This window comes from Leopardus geoffroyi, chromosome B4, assembly GCF_018350155.1.
Source record: "Leopardus geoffroyi isolate Oge1 chromosome B4, O.geoffroyi_Oge1_pat1.0, whole genome shotgun sequence".
Classification (NCBI taxonomy): domain Eukaryota; kingdom Metazoa; phylum Chordata; class Mammalia; order Carnivora; family Felidae; genus Leopardus; species Leopardus geoffroyi.
In genome coordinates this window covers 99,653,393-99,678,611 of record NC_059341.1, presented here as the reverse complement: position 1 = coordinate 99,678,611, position 25,219 = coordinate 99,653,393, and the positions used below count along the sequence as shown (strand labels likewise).

The following is a 25,219-nucleotide window of genomic DNA, read 5'->3' as shown; positions in this document are numbered from 1 at the left end:
TTTTCTGCCCATTTCTTCACTGGGTTATTTGTTTTTCGGGTGTGGAGTTTGGTGAGCTCTTTATAGATTCTGGATACTAGCCCTTTGTCCGATATGTCATTTGCAAATATCTTTTCCCATTCCGTTGGTTGCCTTTTAGTTTTGTTGGTTGTTTCCTTTGCTGTGCAGAAGCTTTGTATCTTCATAAGGTCCCAGTAATTCACTTTTGCTTTTAATTCCCTTGCCTTTGGGGATGTGTCGAGTAAGAGATTGCTACGGCTGAGGTCAGAGAGGTCTTTTCCTGCTTTCTCCTCTAAGGTTTTGATGGTTTCCTGTCTCACATTCAGGTCCTTTATCCATTTTGAGTTTATTTTTGTGAATGGTGTGAGAAAGTGGTCTAGTTTCAACCGTCTGCATGTTGCTGTCCAGTTCTCCCAGCACCATTTGTTAAAGAGGCTGTCTTTTTTCCATTGGATGTTCTTTCCTGCTTTGTCAAAGATGAGTTGGCCATACGTTTGTGGGTCTAGTTCTGGGGTTTCTATTCTATTCCATTGGTCTATGTGTCTGTTTTTGTGCCAATACCATGCTGTCTTGATAATGACAGCTTTGTAGTAGAGGCTAAAGTCTGGGATTGTGATGCCTCCTGCTTTGGTCTTCTTCTTCAAAATTCCTTTGGCTATTCGGGGCCTTTTGTGGTTCCATATGAATTTTAGGATTGTTTGTTCTAGTTTCGAGAAGAATGCTGGTGCAATTTTGATTGGGATTGCATTGAATGTGTAGATAGCTTTGGGTAGTATTGACATTTTGACAATATTTATTTTTCCAATCCATGAGCAGGGAATGTCTTTCCATTTCTTTAAATCTTCTTCAATTTCCTTCGTAAGCTTTCTATAGTTTTCAGCATACAGATCCTTTACATCTTTGGTTAGATTTATTCCTAGGTATTTTATGCTTCTTGGTGCAATTGTGAATGGGATCAGTTTCTTTATTTGTCTTTCTGTTGCTTCATTGTTAGTGTATAAGAATGCAACTGATTTCTGTACATTGATTTTGTATCCTGCAACTTTGCTGAATTCATGTATCAATTCTAGCAGACTTTTGGTGGAGTCTATCGGATTTTCCATGTATAATATCATGTCATCTGCAAAAAGCGAAAGCTTGACTTCATCTTTGCCAATTTTGATGCCTTTGATTTCCTTTTGTTGTCTGATTGCTGATGCTAGAACTTCCAGCACTATGTTAAACAACAGCGGTGAGAGTGGGCATCCCTGTCGTGTTCCTGATCTCAGGGAAAAAGCTCTCAGTTTTTCCCCGTTGAGGATGATGTTAGCTGTGGGCTTTTCATAAATGGCTTTTATGATCTTTAAGTATGTTCCTTCTATCCCGACTTTCTCAAGGGTTTTTATTAAGAAAGGGTGCTGGATTTTGTCAAAGGCCTTTTCTGCATCGATTGACAGGATCATATGGTTCTTCTCTCTTTTTTTGTTAATGTGATGTATCACGTTGATTGATTTGCGAATGTTGAACCAGCCCTGCATCCCAGGAATGAATCCCACTTGATCATGGTGAATAATTCTTTTTATATGCCGTTGAATTCGATTTGCTAGTATCTTATTGAGAATTTTTGCATCCATATTCATCAGGGATATTGGCCGGTAGTTCTCTTTTTTTACTGGGTCTCTGTCTGGTTTAGGAATCAAAGTAATACTGGCTTCATAGAATGAGTCTGGAAGTTTTCCTTCCCTTTCTATTTCTTGGAATAGCTTGAGAAGGATAGGTATTATCTCTGCTTTAAACGTCTGGTAGAACTCCCCTGGGAAGCCATCTGGTCCTGGACTCTTATTTGTTGGGAGATTTTTGATAACTGATTCAATTTCTTCGCTGGTTATGGGTCTGTTCAAGCTTTCTATTTCCTCCTGATTGAGTTTTGGAAGAGTGTGGGTGTTCAGGAATTTGTCCATTTCTTCCAGGTTGTCCAATTTGTTGGCATATAATTTTTCATAGTATTCCCTGATAATTGTTTGTATCTCTGAGGGATTGGTTGTAATCATTCCATTTTCATTCATGATTTTATCTATTTGGGTCATCTCCCTTTTCTTTTTGAGAAGCCTGGCTAGAGGTTTGTCAATTTTGTTTATTTTTTCAAAAAACCAACTCTTGGTTTCGTTGATCTGCTCTACAGTTTTTTTAGACTCTATATTGTTTATTTCTGCTCTGATCTTTATTATTTCTCTTCTTCTGCTGGGTTTGGGGTGTCTTTGCTGTTCTGCTCCTATTTCCTTTAGGTGTGCTGTTAGATTTTGTATTTGGGATTTTTCTTGTTTCTTGAGATAGGCCTGGATTGCAATGTATTTTCCTCTCAGGACTGCCTTCGCTGCGTCCCAAAGCGTTTGGATTGTTGTATTGTCATTTTCGTTTGTTTCCATATATTTTTTAATTTCTTCTCTAATTGCCTGGTTGACCCACTCATTCGTTAGTAGGGTGTTCTTTAACCTCCATGCTTTTGGAGGTTTTCCAGACTTTTTTCTGTGGTTGATTTCAAGCTTCATAGCATTGTGGTCTGAAAGTATGCATGGTATAATTTCAATTCTGGTAAACTTATGGAGGGCTGTTTTGTGACCCAGTATATGATCTATCTTGGAGAATGTTCCATGTGCACTCGAGAAGAAAGTATATTCTGTTGCTTTGGGATGCAGAGTTCTAAATATATCTGTCAAGTCCATCTGATCCAATGTCTCATTCAGGGCCCTTGTTTCTTTATTGATCGTGTGTCTAGATGATCTATCCATTTCTGTAAGTGGGGTGTTAAAGTCCCCTGCAATTACCACATTCTTATCAATAAGGTTGCTTATGTTTATGAGTAGTTGTTTTATATATTTGGGGGCTCCGGTATTCGGCGCATAGACATTTATAATTGTTAGCTCTTCCTGATGGATAGACCCTGTAACTATTATATAATGTCCTTCTTCATCTCTTGTTACAGCCTTTAATTTAAAGTCTAGTTTGTCTGATATAAGTATGGCTACTCCAGCTTTCTTTTGGCTTCCAGTAGCATGATAAATAGTTCTCCATCCCCTCACTCTCAATCTAAAGGTGTCCTCAGGTCTAAAATGAGTCTCTTGTAGACAGCAAATAGATGGGTCTTGTTTTTTTATCCATTCTGATACCCTATGTCTTTTGGTTGGCGCATTTAATCCATTTACATTCAGTGTTATTATAGAAAGATACGGGTTTAGAGTCATTGTGATGTCTGTATGTTTTATGCTTGTAGTGATGTCTCTGGTATTTTGTCTCACAGGGTCCCCCTTAGGATCTCTTGTAGGGCTGGTTTAGTGGTGACAAATTCCTTCAGTTTTTGTTTGTTTGGGAAGACCTTTATCTCTCCTTCTATTCTAAATGACAGACTTGCTGGATAAAGGATTCTCGGCTGCATATTTTTTCTGTCCAGCACACTGAAAATCTCGTGCCAATTCTTTCTGGCCTGCCAAGTTTCAAAAGAGAGATCAGTCACGAGTCTTATAGGTCTCCCTTTATATGTGAGGGCACGTTTACCCCTTGCTGCTTTCAGAATTTTCTCTTTATCCTTGTATTTTGCCAGTTTCACTATGATATGTCGTGCAGAAGATCGATTCAAGTTCCGTCTGAAGGGAGTTCTCTGTGCCTCTTGGATTTCAATGCCTTTTTCCTTCCCCAGTTCAGGGAAGTTCTCAGCTATTATTTCTTCAAGTACCCCTTCAGCACCTTTCCCTCTCTCTTCCTCCTCTGGGATACCAATTATGCGTATATTATTTCTTTTTAGCGTATCACTTAGTTCTCTAATTTTCCCCTCATACTCCTGGATTTTTTTATCTCTCTTTCTCTCAGCTTCCTCTTTTTCCATAACTTTATCTTCTAGTTCACCTATTCTCTCCTCTGCCTCTTCAATCCGAGCTGTGGTGGTTTCCATTTTGTTTTGCATTTCATTTAAAGCGTTTTTCAGCTCCTCATGACTGTTCCTTAATCCCTTGATCTCTGTAGCAAGGGATTCTCTGCTGTCCTGTATACTGTTTTCAAGCCCGGCGATTAATTTTATGACTATTATTCTAAATTCACTTTCTGTTATATTATTTAAGTCCTTTTTGATCAGCTCATTAGCTGTTGTTATTTCCTGGAGATTCTTCTGAGGGGAATTCTTCCGCTTGGTCATTTTGGATAGTCCCTGGCGTGGTGAGGACCTGCAGGGCACTTCCCCTGTGCTGTGGTGTATAACTGGAGTTGGTGGGCGGAGCCGCAGTCCGACCTGATGTCTGCCCCCAGCCCACCGCTGGGGCCACAGTCAAACTGGTGTGTGCCTTCTCTTCCCCTCTCCTAGGGGCGGGATTCACTGTGGGGTGGCGTGGCCCGTCTGGGCTATTTGCACACTGCCAGGCTTGTGATGCTGGGGATCTGGCGTATTAGCTGGGGTGGGTAGGCAAGGTGCACAGGGGCAGGAGGGGCAGGCTTAGCTCGCTTCTCCTTAGGTGATCCACTTCAGGAGGGGCCCTGTGGCAGCGGGAGGGAGTCAGATCCGCTGCCGGAGGTTTGGCTCCGCAGAAGCACAGAGTTGGGTGTTTGCGCGGAGCGAGGAAGTTCCCTGGCAGGAACTGGTTCTCTTTGGGATTTTGGCTGGGGGATGGGCGGGGGAGATGGCGCTGGTGAGCGCCTTTGTTCCCCACCCACCAAACTGAGCTCTGTCGTCCGGGGGCTCAGCAGCTCTCCCTCCCTTTGTCCTCCAGCCTTCCCGCTTTCCGAGCAGAGCTGTTAACTTATGACCTCCTAGACGCTAAGTCGCGCTTGCTGTCGGAACACAGTCCGTCAGGCCCCTCCGCTTTTGCAGGCCAGTTCCGGGGCTCTGCTTGGCCGGCGAGCCGCCCCTCCGCCCCGGCTCCCTCCCGCCAGTCCGTGGAGCATGCACCGCCTCGCCGCCCTTCCTACCCTCTTCCGTGGGCCTCTCGTCTGCGCTTGGCTCCGGCGACTCCGTTCTGCTAATCCTCTGGCGGTTTTCTGGGTTATTTAGGCAGGTGTAGGTGGAATCTAATTGATCAGCAGGACGCGCGGTGAGCCTAGCGTCCTCCTACGCCGCCATCTTCCCTCTCTCCCTCAGAAAAATATTTTTAATAAAAATAAAAAATGAATGAATTTTTTCATTTTCTGTACTTAAGAAAAAAATGAAAAAGACAAAAAAGGTAAAAAAAGAAAAAACGTCATTTGAAAATTTGAAAAAGTGAATACACTATAGTAGACTAAAAAAAAATGATGGAAATAATATAGAATTTGAAAAAATTTACATAAAAGCAAAAAAAATAGTAATAAAAATTAAATAAAAATATTTTTAAAAGAAATTGAAAGTAAAAATGAAGGTTTTCTCTTTCTGCATTCAAGAAAAAGAAAAGAAACAAAAAAGAGAAAAAGAAAAAAGAAAAAAAGTAAATTGTTAGAAAATTTGAAAAGGTGAATACACTGAAGTAGACTAAAATAAAATGATGGAAGTAAAGTAGAATTTGGAAAAATTTACACAAAAGTAAAAAATATAGTAATAAAAATTAAAGAAAGATATTTTCAATAAAAATTGAAAATAAAAATCATTTTTTTCTTTCTGTATTCAAGAAAAAGAAAAGAATTGTAAAAGAGAAAAAGAAAAAAGAAAAAGAAAATTGAATAGATGAGCCTGCTAACAGATTGAAGTAGGACTGAAATTGCTTCGTTTTCCCCTAGAAGTCCGTCTATGTAGCTCTTTATACTCCATAAATTAAGCTGGTGGTGAGACTTGTATTCTTGAAGAGTGAAGTTGGCCCAGTTGGGCAGGGCTCAGTGTAACAGCTCTGCTCTCCACTAGATGGCACTGCTAGCCTACTGGGGTGGATTGTTGCAGAGCTCGTAGGTGCGTGCGCATGTGCATGCATGGAACCGGTGAAAATGGTACTACCCAGATACCCAGTTTGTTCTCCAGGATCAGCAATTGCGCACTCGTCCTCAGTCTTCAGCTTTCATCCACTCCCTGCTTTTTCATTCTCTGTGACCAGGCCCCAGGCAGTACCTCTCTCCCAAGTTTTGTCTTAGATGTGGCTGTTTTCCCCAGCCCCTTACTTCCAAAGGACTGCAACTTTGACCCGTTCCGCCCCTCCGCGGGAGGGTCTCACTGAGCAATGGCCAAATGCCAGCTGCACCAGGAACGCCTGCCAGACCCTGCTGCTGCCGGTACCCCGAGACTGAGGCTAGGTGCCAGCCCACCGCAGAAAAAGTTTGCGAGATAGTGTTGCAGCAGCTTTTTAGGGATTATGGAAAATCACAACACACGTCTGGCACCAGTCTTCACCCTTAACGACCTTGTTCTAGCAACAGCGAATGTGGCTGTTCTCTGGGGTCTGCTGGGACCAGGTGGCTTCAACAGTCTCTACCAAATGTCCTTCCAGCAGTGGAACTGCTTTTCCCCATGTGGCCTGAGATCCTCCTGGACCCCACTCTGCTCCTGGGGATTTGCCCTTCTTCCCACCAGAGCACCGCCAGGTATCGAGCTGTGGAGTTGCAGCCTTTGCACTCCCCTTGTTTACAGTCTTGATGGAATTTAAACCCTCTCCTTTCTCCTTTCTCCCTTTTTAGTTTAGTCCCTGCGTCTGTTTCCAACTTTCCACTTTCTCTCCAGCTGCTTTTGGGGAGGGGTGCTTTTCCCATATTTTTCCCCCGCCCCAGTCTCTGTCCTCTCTCTGCCCGCAAAAGTGGTTCTCTACCTTTCACGACTTCTTGCTCCCCAAGTTCAGCTCTCTGTGCTGTGTACCTGCTGAATTCTGTGGTTTAGGTTGTGCAGATTGTTGTGTTAATCCTCCAGTCAGTTTTCTATGTGTGTAGGATGGTTTAGTGTTGGTCTGGCTGTATTTCATGGACACGAGACACACAAAAAGCTTCCATGCTGTTCCACCATCCCGGCTCCTCTCCCCTAGTACTTTCTATAATTCTTATATTTGGTGTGCCTGGGTGACTCGGTTGAGCCCAGTTGGGTGTCCGACTCTTGATTTTGGCTCAGGTCATCATCCCAGGGCTGTGGGTTTGAGCCCTGCTCCAGGCTCTGTGCTGACAGTATGGAGACTGCTTGGGATTCTCTCTTTCCTTTTCTCTCTGCCCCTCCCCTGCTTGCTCACACTCTCTCTCAAAATAAATAAATAAACATTTAAAAAAGGTGGTCTGGGATTGGTGCTTGAACTGTCCAATATTCTTCATGTTATTGTTAGTAAATTATTTTCTCTGTTCCGTCACGGTCAGTACAATATTTGTCACTGCTGAATCCAGTGACGTGTGTTCTTTATTGTGTTCAATAACTGCTCTAGTAACGTTAACTATATTTTCTTAAGTAATGATGGCACAAACTGTGTTAAATGTAATCACTGACCCACAAAGAGAATTTTAAGAGCTTGAGAATATAATGTAAACATTCCTAGAAGAAAGGGCTACTTTAAATGTGTAAGTATAAGATAACATTCCAAAGCCTTGATGCTATTTAATATGTAAATTATCCTTTGATGATTTCAAACTATTTTAGAAATGTTGAACTCATGGTTTTGGAGCGACTGGCCTGGCATCAATTTTATCATTATGGGAAAGAGGAAAGAGATTAAAGATGTGGGATCATTAGATGAAGAGGAAGCCTGGAAAGTAGAAACTAAGATTTTATTTGCAACACTTGGATTATTTTCATCCTGATAAAGTGACCCATTATTTTTGTATATTTAAAATACAGCACTCCACCACACAGTGGTGCTATAGTTCTAGTATATTTACATGTGATTTTGTATACAACACTCTACTAAAAGCATTCTATTTTCCAAACTCTTTTGTCAGTCACACACACCATCTAGTTGCATAGGCAAGCACATCCCTTGTATCACTTACATCAGCTTTAATTCTACAAGAGAGACAATTGTAATTTGATACATTTGTACATTGGACCAGTTGGTTTCCATCTCTCTTCTTCCTGAACAGATGCGCTAAAGGAACAGCTACACAAAAGAGGTGTTCGTATTTTGACTGGATTGGGGAAATACCTCCAACAACTGGACAAGGAAGGAACTGGACTTTTAGCTAAGGCAGATTTTAAGCAAGCTCTAAAAGCATTTCACTTAGAAGTGTCCGAAAACGTACGTGCTGCAATGAGTAACATAGTATTCTTAAGTGGTATTATTCATTTTTCTAGTGAGATTTTTAGTAGCTCGTGTGTCTCTTTCTTTGTGCCTCATAATCAGTGTTAGCCATCAAGCGACAAGTCCTGTTGATTTTTTAAAATTTCAATATTCATTTCTCCCTCCTACATTTAACAAGAGCCTAATAAGAAGGCATTGTTCTCAGCTCCGAGAACACATACTCTGTACTCTTAAGGTCTTCATAATCAAAGGAAAAGAAATATAAATAGATTACAAAACACTTTATGCGTTAAGTGGAGAATGCTTTCAGAACACATGGGATATTTTCCAAGCCGGCTTGCGGGGAAGGGGAGGGAAGATCATAGGACTCCTGCAGGAGGGTATAGCTGAGCTGTCTTTTGAAGGATGAGGAAGAACTAAACCGACAAGAGGGGAGGAGGAGTGTGGATCAGACAGCGAGACCACAAAAGGAGAAGCACATGTAAAGGCATGAAGGGGAAAGGGAGTATAGCCTGTTCTAGGAATGGCAGAAGGTCACCCTCACACCTCCTACCCTGACCAGAGCCATTACCATCCTGTTCTCTATGCTGGGGGCAATCTCCCACTAGACCTTTGCATGGCTGGATTTTCCATCATTCAGGCTTTCTCTACTGGGAGCGCTACGCTGATAGCCCTGCCTAAAGGAGTACCCCATCCGATCTCCAGTCCTCTCTATACCATTTCCTATTTTATTTTCTTCATACCACTTTGCAAGTATTCTCTGGCTTTTCTGGCAAGTAGGGTATAAGTTCCATCTGGGAAGACACCAAGGTGCTTCTGGTTTCCTGCTGTAACACCTCAAGTAGAACCTTGCATACGCAAGTGCTGAGTAAACAGGCGACACGTTAGTTTACATGGGTAGATATATGAATGGAAGGAACAGAGAAGAATGGAGAGAAATAAGCCTAGCACGGTTCTATTACATTAAAGCCTTTCATGCCATACCAAGTTTGATTTTATTCTAATAGCGAATTTGAAACACGTCTACCTCAAGGGTTTCGGATAAGGGATTCTCTTGCGTTGCTCTCTTGCTTCAAACGGTCTTGTCACAAGACGTAGTATATTTTGTGGAGAGAACACTGGAAATTGAATTTATGAGGTATAGATTCAAGTTCTGGCCTTACTACTTCAACTGTGTGATTTTGAATTGGTCTTTTAACTTTTCTAGTTGACAGACTGCCTGGACAATCCACAGATACTACCTCTAGTCAGAGTTGCTTTAAACCTCAGATGAGAAAATTTCATGGGAACATGCCTTATTTTTATTATTTTTTTAAGTTTATTTATTTATTTTGAGAGACAGAGAGAGTGATTGGGAGAGGGGTAGAGAGAGAGGGGGTGACAGAGAATCTCAAGCAGGCTCCTCGCTGCCAGCACAGAGCCAGATGTGGGACCTCAACCCACGAAACCGTGAGGTCATGACCTGCGATGAACCATGAGTCAGATGCTTAACAGACTGAGCCACCCATCAGGTGCTCCGTCAGGCTTATTTTTAAACTTAGCAGCACATTTTACAGATACTTAAAAGTCAGTCGTGTACTTGGTATTATGACAGACAAACTAGGAGTAGTTGAAAAGTGGTGGGGGGTAGGGCATCTTAAGATAGAGTTTTCTTATTAGAATTTTAGTTGAAAAAATTAAGAGGAAGTGGAAGGGAATTTTTTTTGAGTACCTATTTCTCAATCACCTTGCTAAGATACCCTATTTACATTCTCACTTAAAGCTAACAACTTGACTGAAACATTTAAAGTATATTTACCTTAGTTTAAGAAAACCTCATGCTGTAATTTCTTTGTTGTTAGGAATTCTGTGAATAGAATATTCTACTAAGTTGTGCATTTGCAAAGGAATAAGTGGCAATGGTAAAATGAACCAACTGACATAAGGTTTGACTCAAAATAACACCTTTCAGTGTGAGTTATGGAATAATATTGGAGCCATTCAAATCTTCTGTACTTTGAAACATGAAGACTAGAAATACTCTGGGTGGTCCTGATGCTTTTGAAGCATTGCAGAACCTGAAGTGACTACATTAAACATATCCAGTGTTCACATTCAAGTAAATGGTAAACATTTTTGTATAGAAAGGAATTGAACTGAAAATATAAATTTGTGACATTGCCACTCCTAAATGGTCCTTAACTTACAGAACTGTTTACCATAGAGTCCCTTTAAATAGCTTTCTTAGTGCCTTTGTAAGCTTTCTTAGTGCTTTTGTTTGGGTTTATATATAACTTTTTCAAAGTTTTAAATGAAGTCTGTTACCTTGTCTGGGGCTAAAGTAGTAACAAAATACTATTGAGATGAGTTTTGTTGTGGTCATATACAATTTCAAGGTGAAACAACGGTATCTGTGTGAATATTTTTAGGATTTTGAACCTGCATGGCAAATTCTGAATGGCAATGGCAGCGGCAAGGTTGATTACGGAGAATTCAAACGTGCCATTATTGGTGAAATGAATGAGTACAGGAAATCATTTGTTCGAAAGGTAACTTTGTTAAGTAATCTTTTAAATAGTTACTTTTAATAAGGTGTTGGTCTCATTTAAAAAAAAATTAATGTTTATTTATATTTGAGAGAGAGCGCATGCGCGCGCGCGCAAGTGGGGGAGGGGCAGAGAGCAAGGGAGACAGAATCTGAAGCAGGCTCCAAGCTCTGAGCTGTCAGCACAGAGCCCGTATATGGGGCTCGAACTCATGAGCCATGAGATCATGACCTGAGTCAGACTCTCATTCGACTGAGCCACCCAGGTGCCGCAGGGCTCATTATTTTAAAACGTCATTGAATTACTATTGAACATATTTGTTTATGTATGTACGTATGTATTTATGTATTTATTTATTTAGAGTGCATGCAAGCAGGGGAGGGGCAGAGAGAGAATAAGAGAGAATCCCAAGCAAACTCTGCGCTGACAGCACAGAGTCTGACTCAGGGCTCAATCCTGTGAACCATGAGATCATGACCTGAGCCTAAATCAAGAGTCAACCCTTAACTGACTGAGCTACCCAGAAGCCCCACCATTGAACATGTTTTAAATCCCTTTACCTGTCATTTGTTTTGGGTTTAGTAAAATACAAGTAAATACATACATATACAAATCTACCAGGATAAAGCAAAATAATTTATACGTATGTTTTAGGAACAGATTTTATTTTATTAAAAAAAATTTGTTTTAACATTTATTTAGTTTTGAGAGACAGAGAGAAACAGAGTGTGATTGGGGAGAGGCAGAGAGAGAGAGGGAGACACAGAATCTGAAGCAGGGTCCAGGCCCTGAGCTGTCAGCACAGAGCCCGATGCAGGGCTCGAACTCATGGACCACATCAGATGCTTAACTGACTGAGCCACCCAGGCACCCCAGGAACAGATTTTAAAAGGAAATTAAAATCTGAAATCAAATTTTGGTTCACAGGCTACTAGTTCCATAAATTGCTGGCTCCATAAATGACTAGTTATATGACTATCTATTATTAAATATCTTTGAGCCTTAGTTTTGTCTCATAGGGTTGGTATAAGGATTAAACATGTAAAATCTTAGCGTTGTGGCTATTCCAGTGTCAAGGCTCAATACATGTTATCTTAGGATGATGACTGGTTTTATAATCTCTGGTTTTATAATATGTTTCTCTGGTTTCATAATATGCATGTTAGCTGTTCAAATGAAGATTAAAATGACTGTGTTAAATTGGAATTAAAAACAGGACCCGTGGGGTGCTTGGGTGGCTCAGTCATTTAAATGTCTGACTCTTGATTTCAGCTCAGGTCAAGGTCCCATGGTTCGTGGGATCGAGCCCCACATTGGGTTCCCTGCTTCCAGTGTGGAGCCTGCTTGAGATCCTGTCTCTCTCTGCCCCTTCCCTGTTCACATACTCTCCCTTTCAAAATAAATAAATAAATAAATAAATAAATAAATAAATAAATAAATAAAACTTTAAAAAACAAAACAAAACAGAAACCCCGATTTTTATAGGAAACTATGTATTACTCAGGTTCTTGTAGCCATTTTTGGAGCATATTTTGAGCAATGTAGTTTGTTTTTCTTTTGTATAAGTACCTAATAGAAAATGTAGATGTATCTAATATTGGAAACAAAGCTGTTTTGTACAGAAAAGTATAAACAATTACATCAGGTATAAATCTGAAATAGAAACTTTCAAAATCTTTATCTTTACTGGCTAAAAGACACAATAAAAACTTTATGTTAAATGAATTCAGCACATAATATTTATAAATGTGCATTTATTTGTACTTTACATGTCCTGGTGACAGGTTTGAATATCAGGAGTAGAAATTGGAGGGTTGTCTCTTTCATAAATCTTGATTCTGGGAATAGAGGACAAAAATAGAGTTATAAAGTACTATACTAATTTGCCAGGGCTACCATAACAAATACCCCAGACTGTGAGACTTAAGTAACAGAAATTTATTATCTTGCTCTTCTGGAGACTAGGAGTTCAAGATCAAGGTGTCAGCAGGTTTGACCTCTCCTGAGGCCTCTCTCCTTGACTTGTGATTTGCTGTCTTTTCTTTATGTGCTCAAATCCTCAGTCTGGTTGTCTGTGTCCTAATCTCCTCTTCTTATGTGGACACCAGTTACACTGGATTAGGGCCCACCCTAATGATTTCATTTTAACTTAATTATTTCTTTAAAGGCCCCATCTCCAAATAGCAGTCACAGTCTGAGGTACAGGGTGGGCTAGGGCTTCAACACATGAATTGGGGTAGGACATAGTTCAGCCCATTACAGGTGCCATATTTCTGTGAACACATTATTGTGAATAAACAAACTTGATTCCAGTTTCGACTCTTGTAAATGTGGGCTGTTGTTTTGAGTTGGTTTTGTGTTTCTATATACCCACTCCTCCATAAAATATTTTTTTATTTTATGATACTAAAAATTGTATTGAGTTAGAGGAGCAATAAAACAACTGGCATATCAAAAGGTAGTGTTAAATTTTAGGAAATAGAGTAACACAGGCCATTTAAAAAGTATCGCAATTTCTCATTGATTTTAGTGATGAATATTTACATGTTCACTTTTTGAATCAAAGTGATTTGTCTTGGCCATTTATCAGTTTCCTGTAAATTCTAGAGCAGGAAGTTACCAGAAAGGTCTTTTACTCAACTCTAAAGTGTGAGAGGAAAGCCAGTGCAACAGAGGTAAGGTTACTTTTTCAAGGTCAGGGTTCCAGGAAGTGGTAGAAATAATACTCCAGCGTAGGTTACCTAACATCTTGCTCTAATATCTTCCTGGATTCATGATGCTTCCTTCATATACCAGTTTAGTACTTTTAAACTGGCTTGTTTAGAGATCATAAATAACCTTCTTCAGAATAGGGAGTTAGATTCTCATGTCTAATGAGTTTATAGAAAAAAAAAATAACATCTCTCTTTATTTAGGTCTTTATGAAACTGGATTTCAACAAAACTGGCTGTGTGCCTATTATAGACATAAGAAAATGTTATTGTGCAAAGAAGCATCCTCAAGTAATTTCAGGTAATTATTATGAGTAAAAATGCATTACATTTCTAAAATGTTAGTTAATAAAAGTAATATCTTTAAATCGTATTAACTTATAGTGTGGACTTGAGGCTATTAAGGGAGGAAATAAACAATTATTTTTTAAACCAGAAACATAAGAGTCATTTGGCCTTCCTTTAAAAATTCATAGGTCTATTGTCTTCTTATTTTTTTCTCTGATATTCATAAACTGAGATTGAACTTTTATTTCTTACTGAGGAGATGGCGAGGAATCTGAGTTGGAACAGAATAGATTTAGAGGACAGATAATTACTTGTGCAAGTTCTCTGAGTTGGTTTTACTGTATGTGCTTACACTTGAAGATTTAAGGCAGAAAGTGAACGTCTTTCTCTAGGAATGGAGGTATACATGTAATGAGCATACATATGTTTGTCAAAATTTGAGCATCTAGAAAATACATGCATACATCCAGGTGGTCCCCTACTTCGGATGGTTCAACTTAACGGTATTCTGACTTCATGATAGTGTGAAAACATTAACTGTTTAGTAGAAACTACTTCAAATTTTGGATTTTGATCTTTTCCCTTGGCTAACACCGTGCGGTACGGTGCTCTCTGCTGCTGTCGTGTGGGGGCGACAAGCTGTAGCTCCCAGTCCGCCATGCGATTGAGAGGGTCAGCAACCTACACGCTTCCAGCCATTAGCTTTCAGTACAGTATTCGGTCAATTACATGAGATATTCAACTAGATTATAAAATAGACATCAGGTGATTTTACCCAGCTGTAGGCTAATGTAAGTGTTCTGAGCACGTGTAAGGTAGGCTAGGCCAAGCTATGATGTTCAGTAGATTAGGTGAATTAAATGCATTTTCAGCTTAGGACCGTTTCAATTTACAACTGATTGGTTTATCAGACATAACTTTATCATAAGTCAAGGAACATCTGTAATTTTAGAGATGTATTGCCTACTATATTTCTTCAGACATTAATTTTTACATAACTGATTTATAAATGAATTCTTATTATAATGAAGGCATTTGGCCATAGTAACTCTCCTCTTTTCATTATACTTTCCTCTATAGAGGTAACAGTTATTGTCATTTAATATATATACATTTCAATCCTTACTCCATGAATTTTGTATGAATATGTATATGTACTATAAAGATCTAATACTTCTTGAAGATTTTTCCTTTTTTTTAACATGAAAGGTACACTAAACACATTGCTATGTAATTTACTTTTTACGCTCAAAAATACCTTTTGGAGCTCTTTCCATATTAATCCCATTGATCCACCTTATTTTTATTTGTTGTATATTACTTTTTGTAAAAATCAATATACTACAATTTACCTACCTATCTAGTCTCCTATTGGTAGACTTTTAATTTCTAAACAATGAAGAAGTGAATAGGCATATTTGTGACTCCATAGGCTCATTTTCTGCTGTTTCCAGGGTGGAGGGGGTAATTTTATGACTTAGGATATCTGCATTTCAAATATTAATGGATACTTTCAAATTGCATTGTAAGATGGCTATACCATTGCATTGTAAGATGGCTATATTGCCATTGGATGGAGAATTCAGTTATACTCCTACCATGCTAACATCACAAATTTTTGCCTATCTGATAGACTAAAAATAATTTTATTTTCATTTCCCTGGCTACTTGGAAGGCTAAACACATTTTTGTATATTTTTTGACCACTTAATAATTTATATTTTATGAATAGTTTCTTTCTAATTTATAATTTTGATCATCTACTATTAAGTACTATAGAATACTATTATTCTAGAATTTTCCTTTTTCTAGTATTAAAAGAATTTCTAATAATCTGTTTCAGGTCAAAATAGTTTAATGTACTTATCAGTGACTTTAAATGAACTGCAGTTGCCATAAGAAAATTTCTAGCATTATTTAATTGGATTTAGCGTATCTTTTCCTTTAAACCTTTGTCATTCTCTGCTTTTCTCCTTTAATTAGTCTTACTAAATATAAGAACAAGATAGTTTACTTATTTCAGAATTAGGTGATTTCGGCACCCTATATTGTGTTTCTCTTTATTTTCTCCCCTCTAATAATCTTAATTAAGTAGCTTTAGTTTTGTTAGATGTCATGGAATTGTTGGTGAGGGTTTTGTTTTTGTTTTTGGGTAAGCCTTTGTTAATTTAAGAAATTCCATACCTTGTCTTTGCATTCTCATTAAGGAAGATCTAGCCAAGGCATAAAAAGCCTTAAAAAGAGGAAAACTCATTACTGTTTTTTAAAAAAGAGAAACGAAAAACCTTTATTGTTGTCTATCATTACAAATTATAATATATTTACATACCCATCTCTGGAATATAGATTGTTTACAATTTATAATTCATTTAAATTAAGGCTTTTGTAGCACAATCTAACTGTAGAAAATACTTTTTTTACTTTGCATAAATAATTTATTAGAAAAAGCTATTTTCAGCTTTAATAGAAATAAGATATTCCAAATATATTTCTTGTGAAGATAATAGAACTTAACATTGTTCATTAAAATACTTGATGGTCTCTAAGAGGAGAGAAAGAAGTTAGTTACAAGTGATAAAAAGTTATGTATTTCCTAGGTGGGAGTACAGAGGAAGTATAAAATTCTTGAGTATTTGAAACACAAATTTAAATAAAAAATGTTGAGATGCATAGCTGGCTCCATTGGTTAAACATCTGATTCTTGATTTTGGCTCAGGTCGTGATGTCATGGTCTTGTGTTTGAGCTCTGCTTTGGGCTCTGTGCTGACAGCACAGAGCCTGCTTGGGATTCTTTCTCTCCCCCTCTCTCTCTGCCCTTCCCCTGCTCACACTCTCTCTCTCTCAAAATAAATAAAAACTTATAAAATTAAAAAAAATAATGTTTTTATTTAAAAAAGTGTTAAAACTCATTTATCCTAAAGTACGGATGGTAAACAAAGGAAGAAATCTCTACTGCCAACAGGTATATATGTTTTATATAGATCAGATCTTGATTAATTTTAATCCTTGACTAACATTCAATCACAAATTCACTTTATTGTTTTATATTACCCTTTCTGCAGAACATACTTACTCAGTCGTTGTTCATTCAGCCTGTGTTTAAAATAAAATAATCACTTGTTCTGTATTTCTCATGCATGTTTTTAGTTTTTATTTTTAAATATTTATTTATTTTTATTTCTTTATTTTTGACAGAGACAGAGAGAGAGAGAGAGAGAGAGAGAGAGAGAATGAGGGAGGGGCAGAGAGAAAGGGAGACAGAATCCCAAACAGGCTGTGTGTTGTCAGCAGAGTCTGATGGGAGTCTAGGACTCACTAGCTGTGAGATCATGACCTGAGCCGAAACCGAGTCAGATGCTCTGCCGACAGAGCCACCCAGGCGCCCCTCGCATGCATGTTTTTAAAAGACAGCAACATTTTATCCAAAGCATTCTTTCAGTTGGAAAGGCACTTTACGATGAATTATTACCGAGTCCATTAGAGACCTCTGGTGTTTGAAAAAGAGCCAACTCTTGCCTAATTTTGCCCACCTCATTAGACAAGGTGGTATTCCCATTTAAGTGTGTTATTTTGAAATGCGACATGACTTCAGAATGATTTAGAGAGTCACATAGATTTCTCTGACCCTTTATTGCCTTTATATATATGGGCGTCTATTTTCTTTGAGTATTACCTGACCGCCTTCTATAGCTTACTTCCATCTTATTATTACTTCCTCTTATTAAAAACTTAAAAATGTCTTTTTTCCTGTTCGGTGCTGGGATCCTGGGAGTAGATCTGTGTGAGGAGGGTAGTGGCTGAGATGGTTCCTTCCCTTTAACTGACCACAATACAATCCGAGCTACTTATTTAAATAGCTTATTGTTCTCTTTATGAATTAAACAAAGCAAATGAATTAAAAGACTGAATCAGATATTTTATGTTCTCTCTTAAAATGACAAACTAAAAAATTATAATTTTTTTACATTATGTCATTCTTAATAGCATCTTCCTATAGAATGAAATTAATCATATTTAACATAACCTAGTGGAAATAACCTACTTAATTGCAGAGTTTAAAATAGGGTGATTTAATCCAGTGAAAGTTCTTCCAGCAAAGATTTTCATAGGCCTCTGAATCCTATGTTCGCAGTAATATTTTCTAGCTGCAATTATGAGTAACGGATTCATAAAATAACTAATGCCTGAATATAACGTTTCTCATACGTTGCATTACTGCGTTAACAGCCTATAAATCTTGGAAATTGTTTTCTTCTTTCCTTATTTCTGATGGAAATAAAGCCGAGTCCTCTAAAATATTAAGAAATAGAAGAATGTCTACATTAGTGACTCTTATTTTGCCTATATGTATTACATTGTATCAGAGGCTTAAAAGAGGCCTCAAATGTGTACTAAACTCATCACCATTAAATTCTGATTCATGCAAGAAAATGTTTAAATAAATTGGAGGGAAGTTTGACATAAGATTTCAAATTGTGGAAGAGATTTCATAAGGTGATTAAGTATTTCTTTATCATCATCAGTCACTTTACTAGTCTTCTAAGGAGAATGTTTCACAGTCAGTACTATTTTACAGGCCATTCCACAGAGGAAGAAATCAAATTATCTTTTCTAGAAACACTAAAAGATGCCTGCAGCAAGTCTGATGAAGTGTCGTATGGTGAATTTGAAGATTACTATGAAGGTCTAAGTATAGGGATAGTAAATGATGAAGATTTTGTTAATATCTTACGTACCCCATGGGGGATTTAGTTTTTCAAAATGAATGTGTCTTCAGCACGAAGCATTTTAAAGGAGAGAATGAAGTGATTGTAAAATACAGTCAAACACTGGAATATATTTTTCTAGGACTTTTTTTTTTTCCTCGAAAAGATTGAGTCTGAAAAGAGAAATCAGAAAGATAGATGAAGTTATATGTATGTTCATGTGCATGTATGAGTGTCTCTAAGTTTGTAAAGTCCTGTCATTTTGATTTATTACTTATCTTGAATAGATTTTAAAGGTCATTTTTAAGTAGGCTTCATAGGAAAGTTGTGTCTTCATGAAACTATATGGGAGCATGTATATAGTAACTGCGTTACACATCCATTTTTTTTTTTGCTACCTGTTCCCCAAAATATGATTGCCAATACTCTCAATCTGATAGACTGGAATTGGGCCCAAAGCCTATAAGACTTTAAATAGTTCAACTTGTTTCAAACATGAAAATGTTAAAGGAATTAACGGATATGCAAGGGAAATTTTCCCTGTGGGGTGATTATAGATGTTTTCCATAAGATAAATTATTAGAATGATGGAGGCTTACCCCTAAAATGCTTATGTAAACACTGACCTATCTTGTGAATTCTTCTAAATTATGTGCTTTTTTGTTTTGTTTTGTTTTGTTTTGTTTTGTTTTTTGGTCCAGTTGAGCACAGTGTAATTATTTGAGTGATCAGCTCTGTTCGTTCTTTTATTCTATTTTTAACTGCAATCCTTCTTACCTACACAGAATTACGAGTTAGCTAGAAACAGTGTAAAATGGGAGGGGGAATGTTTTCTGAGATTTTTAAGTAAAGATCTCAAAAAGTGCATTATCACATGTATGGACCAAGGGATAATTTTCTAATTCTTAACAAAATGTAAAAGGATGTTTGTGTCCTAAAATGAATGTATGTTATTCTAAATACCTCCTTTTGTTATACTAAAACAACTGAAACATTTTCTTCTCAATAGATATTATTTAATGATTAAATATGGTGTAATTATCCTTTCTAAATTTTCCTTCACTTCTCCTCACTTCTGCTTGGAAATACAGAGAGAAGAGAAAACTCAGTTGTTTCCAAGTTCATACTTTTAAATGTTATATATTATGATAACATAAATTAGAAAAGAATGGTGTTGAGCAAAATAAGTTGTAGAATATGACTTTTGGCATATAACTTTATTCATCTATGCCATTGGCAACATTATCAGTTGTGTGATGTGTGGAAACACAATACATTCAAAGTAGTACTTTTTCGAGTAGGTACTAAAACTCACCACTAAAATATCAGAAAGAACATTTTAGTGCTATTTTCACTAGCTAAATTCTTTATTCCTTGGAATTCACCCCCGCCATTAGGTTATTGTAATTAAAACAATATGCTGGAAGGCCTTTTAGCAGAAATAAGTCTATAGTAAGTATAGTAACTCGATAGTAACACCATTTCCGAATCACATTCTTATTCTTAGAAAAATGTATCCAACTATAGTCATTTTAAAACCTACAAATTGTTCTCATATTAAAATGACTAATTCTGTGGGTGCTCAATGTGCATGTACTGTTTTTCATTGATAATTTTTTATTCATAACAAATCTATTCTTAACATTGTTGGGTCATCTTGTGAATATAATCACAAAATGTATTGTGTAGGCTGTCATATTGGGAAAAAAGGGAAGATTCTTCTGTGATTTAGCATGTTAATGTCACATCTTACTCTTAAATAAACCATCACGCTCTTAATATAAGTACTGATATGTGTTTGTTTGCAAGAAGTTTGTCTATATAGGAGTTTAGGAATAGTTAATTTCTTATTACTTTCCACTGTTATTTCAATGTAGAGTTAAGGAATACATATTCAATATGTTATCTGTATATTTTGTTAAATTATAATTCTTGGCCCAATAAATCATTCTGCATTTGCCTTACTGTCTGCATTGTTCTCTGATTTCGGTGTAATAAAATCTATTATTTAGTATTCAGTCTAATAGGAGAGCTTTTAATTACATGGTTATATTTTCAAACATGGACAATATAATAACTGGCTTTTAAAATTCTTAACAGTCTTCAAGAGTCTAAAATATTTCTTGATTAACTTTAAAATATTAAATATGAAATTGTATGTTATGGTGATGTTACATACATTTTATATCAAGTGTATTCCATCATTCTCTAGATCTTTAAAAGGTCTTTACTTGTTTGTGGTATAGAGCTGCTTTCCCAATAGCTATACTGTTTATTGAATTCTATATATTCATTTTAGTGTCTCTACTCTTACTAATAAAGTTTTACAGAGTTTTTGGGAAAACTCACATTTTTTTAGGAAAAAAGAAGGAGTACTGTATTTTAGTTAGGAAAGAATATACATTAGAATGCTGGAGTAACTAGAGTATAATACAGGCAAAAGTGTATGTTCCTGTTTTAAATGTTTTACTATATGAACATATGTTCTTAATGAACCAGTGACTCTGCACAGGTAAATTGACTTAGAACAATCCATAGTGTTGACACATCTATAAGACACATTTTATTAATTACTTTGAATTTCCAAGTTGTGAGTTACTTCAGGAGAGAATTGTATACAATAGGCTGTGCTTACCGCCCAGTGTTTAGCATGCGTATATATGTGAGATATAGTCCTTGCATAAATAAAACATGTACTGTGATAAACTGTAGTCGCCACTAAGTTGGCCAGCAAGGACAAAAATCTACAGTGAAAGTGCTTGAAAAAGTAGAAGGAACCGAACCTGTATAACAAGCCACACAAGAGAAGAAAGAGCAAAGAGAATTCAGTGGGTTGACGGGGAAGTGTTGTATCTGATAATGAGGAAAAGCTCCTGTTATAGCCTTCCATTTTTATTTTATGGTTCTACAAACTTCTAAGGAGAACATTTTTTTGGATGTCTTCACAGGATAAAGAATGAGTGCCTCATCGTGGAGCCACTGTTCATTTGATCATGACCTCATTCTGTCAGTCATGTATAATATGGTTGACCCTTAAACGACAGAGGTTAGGGATGCTGATCCCCTGTGCAGTTGAAAATCCACCTATAACTTTTGACTCCCCCAAAACTTAACTACTAATAACTTACTGTTGACCAGATCCCCTTACCGATAACATAGTCAACTAATACATATTTTGTATATTATATGTATTGTATACTGCATTATTACAGTAAAGTAAGCTAGAGAAAATAAAATGTTATTAAAATCATTGTCAGTACTGGGCCCCCTGGGTGGCTCAGTTGGTTGAGTGTCAGACTTTGGCTCAGGTCATGAGTTCGAACCCTGTGTCTGGCTAGCTGCTGTCAGGGCAGAGCCTGCTTCGGATCCTCTGTCCCCCTCTCTCTGCCCCTTCCCTGCTTGTGCTCTCTCTCTCTCAAAAATAAATAAACATTAAAAATATATAAACCATAAGAGACTCTTAAAAACTGAGAATAAACAGGGTTGATGGGGGGGTGGGTGATGGGTCTTGAGGAGGGCACCTGTTGGGATGAGTACTGGGTGTTGTATGGAAACCAATTTGACAATAAATTTCATATTACAAAATATATATATAAAATAAGATTGTTTTCAGTACTGTAACCAAAAAAAAAAAAAAAAAAAAATCTGCGTGTAAGTGGACCTGCACAGAAAAAGCCCATATTGTTCAAGGATCAACTATACTTACTGTGTAGCACTATTCTGTTCAATTGCCCAAGGCTCTCAGTGTAGATTTTTCTCACGCTTTGTGTATCTACTTGGTCTCAAGGCCTTGGGTTTCTTACTTTTGAATCCATCCCTTTCACTATTCTCAGTGCCTATTCCTTTGCTCAAGCTCTTACCACTTTACATGTGTATTAGCCCCACATCAATTCTGCTTCCTCTCCGTTCCTACTTTAACCCATCTACACATTGCTTCTAGAATTTTCTTTCTCAAATGTACTTTATTTCCATGATTAAAGTTCTTCCATGGTATCCCACACCTTTAAGAGAAGTTCAAACTCCTCACCTTATGACAGACAACCTAAATAATCTAGTCTCCCCAAGCTGATCTCCCTCTCCACAGTTCATTCTCTTTGTTCCCCCAGCCATTCTAAGCTACTTAAAGTTTTTAAACAGGATTTTGAGGTTTTAATTTTTTTTTAAATGTTTATTTTGAGAGGAAGAGAGAGAGGACACAACTGGGGAAGGGCAGAGAGAGGGAGAGAGAAGGAATCCAAGCAGGCTCCATACTGTCAGTAGAGCCCGACATGGGCTCGAATCCACAAACCATGAGATCATGACCTGAGCTGAAACCAAGAGTCGGATGTTTCACTGACTGAGCCACCCAGGCGCCCCTGGATTATGAGGTTTTAAACCTCTGTGCCTTCAGTACTGCTCTGATACTTTTGTCTAACATTGTTTCCTCCATTAGCGCATCTAAATCAACTGCTACTGTTTTCTAATACTACCTCAAGAACCATCACTTCTGGAAAACTAAAGCCAAGAAACTCTGGAGTCTGATATACTTGCCGTTCTTTGGATCCTATTGGCATTGGATAAATGAAGCATCTATCACTTCATACTATAGTTATTAGTTGGCTTATGTTGTATTGTATTGTATTGTAAGCTTCTTGAGTATAAGAACCATATCTTATTTCACTTTATGACCCTGGTATCTAATGGAAAGTCTCTTGAGGTGTGGTAGATATTAAATCAAAATTTGCTAAGTGAATACATGTGTGATTTAAAGCAACAATTGTTATGGTTCTTACATTTGAACACTTTTGCATTAAAACACTGTAGCATAGGGATGCCTGGGAGGCTCAGTCTGTTGAGCGTCTGACTTCAGCTCAGGTCATGATCTCTCGGTTCGTGGGTTCGAGCCCTCCATCTGTGCTGACGGCTCAGAGCCTGGAGCCTGCTTCAGGTTTTGTGTCTCCCTGTCTGTGTCCCTCACTCTCTCTCTCTCTCTCTCAAAAAGCAAATAAATATTAAAAAAGTTAAAAAATTAAATGCCCCTAGTTCATGCTTGATATAACACAGGTATAAACTAGACACAGTGGGGCATGGAAGAACTGTGTCCTATCAGGGGAGTAATAATAATAATTCATCCCTCTGAAGTCATGATTTATTAAGGTATTATTGAGATGGCATTTCAGGTGTTCTATAAAAAACTGAAGTGGTTAAGATTTTGGAGATTTGATTGAATAAATTATAGAAATGTATTACTGGATACACATTTTAAGATTTCTTCAACCTGTGTAGGCTAATTTGTATAGTTTTTGGATTTCTAAGCAAAGCAAAGTTATTTGTAAGGGTTTGAATAAAACTATTTATCTGGTGACGAATTTTATGCAAGGAGAAAACAACCATGGTCTCTGTTGTGTTTAAGTATTCCTTTTATCAAGTTAGAATGGGATTTCTGAGTATGGCTGAAGTTTAGATACAAATGAAAAGATTCTCACCTTTGCAACTGTATGCTGAGTTTCCTGGGATTTTCAGATGATTAGAAAGCCAATATGGAACAGGTGACTGCCATTCAAGGAAATCATTATGTGTCACTTATGAAAGTTGTACACTTATCCAGTAGTTGAAGAGATTCATATAGAAAAACTTAAAAAAAAAATATATGATGTCAAGGAAAAGTAATTTTGATGATGTATTTGGATATGACCATTACCTCAAGAAAAAAACATGTACTTTAACATTTTAATATAAATGATGTGGAAAGGACACAACCTTTGAAGTCACTGAATATTGATTTCAAAGTTGAGCTCTGATACAAATTAGGTATGACTTTGGGAAGCTACTTAATGTCACTGAGTCTTTACTGAAGGACTCACTATAGGTATAAATATAGATATACTTAAGAGATATAGATGTGGATATATCTCTAGGTATAGTGCTTAATACAATCTAGCAGACACATGTAACTTAGTATACATTTATTTCTTTTGTAATTTTTTGCCTGAAATAAAAAATTAATGAAGAATTTTCTTTATTTTTCTGATTAATCCCAAATGGCAATCATATGAACCATTCTTTTTTTAATTTTTTAATAAAGCTTATTTATTTATTTTAAGAGAGAGAGAAAATAAGAGAGAGAGTGAGCAGGGGAGGGGCAGAGAGAGAGGGAGAGAGAGAATCCCAAGCAGGCTCTGCACTGTCAGCTCAGAGCCTGGCACAGGGCTCGAACTCAAGAAACACAAGATCTTGACCTGCAGAAATCAAGAGTCAGACACCTAACCGACTGAGCCACCCAGATGCCCCAGAATTATTCTTTAAAAAAGAGATGGATTCTCTTCTTTCATCAGAGCCCATGAAGGAAAATCAAAATCTTGTATTAAAGCTATCAATTCTTTTCTTACAAAGTATGTAGTAAGGTGACCGTTTGAAAGAGTGATTAGTAACAAAATTTATTGTTACTGAAATTAATTGGAAGATGATACATGTGGAAGATGAATTTTATATCTATAGAGATGTCAGGCAACATTCCTAACATCTTCGGCGTGTACCTTAAGGCAGTCAATTGTCTTTTGCATCCAGTAAGAGATTGTGTTTTCTACAGATGGCCGGGACGGTATCTCATCCCATAAAGTGTTCTTACCTAGTGAGCTTAACCTCACACCCAGAGGTGGGGTGTGTGTCTTCTCTAGTTGGATATGTACTTGTTACTTGATTGTAACAAGAGACTGTGGCTGAAGTGATGCTGTGTGACTTCTCAGACTAGGCAAGAAAAAGCCACAAAGTGTCTTCACTGCTTGTTGCAAGATTTGACCACCAAGTAAGAAGTCAGACTATATGAGACTGCCAGATTGGAGCCGTTGTATGAGGTGCTCTGGTCTCCCAGCTGATAGTAT

The 25,219-nt window shown here is 37.4% G+C and overlaps 1 protein-coding gene across 8 annotated transcripts in view; it reads left to right on the top strand.

Moving 5' to 3' along the window:
- The window catches only part of CAPS2 (calcyphosine 2), a 106,899-nt gene extending 83,808 nt beyond the window's left edge, over positions 1–23,091 (top strand). For 6 of the 8 annotated variants that reach the window (XM_045463196.1, XM_045463198.1, XM_045463192.1 and 3 more), the window contains 4 exons: positions 7,972–8,126; positions 10,538–10,657; positions 13,570–13,666; positions 18,230–20,319. In XM_045463196.1, the coding sequence (XP_045319152.1) occupies positions 7,972–8,126; positions 10,538–10,657; positions 13,570–13,666; positions 18,230–18,405 (548 nt within the window). In that variant the 3' untranslated portion in view covers positions 18,406–20,319. Of the gene's footprint in view, positions 1–7,971; positions 8,127–10,537; positions 10,658–13,569; positions 13,667–18,229; positions 20,320–21,307; positions 21,591–22,791 lie in introns of those variants that run through there. The other 2 variants (XM_045463195.1, XM_045463197.1) reach the window with 2 other exon arrangements.
- Positions 23,092–25,219: the final 2,128 nt, after the last annotated feature.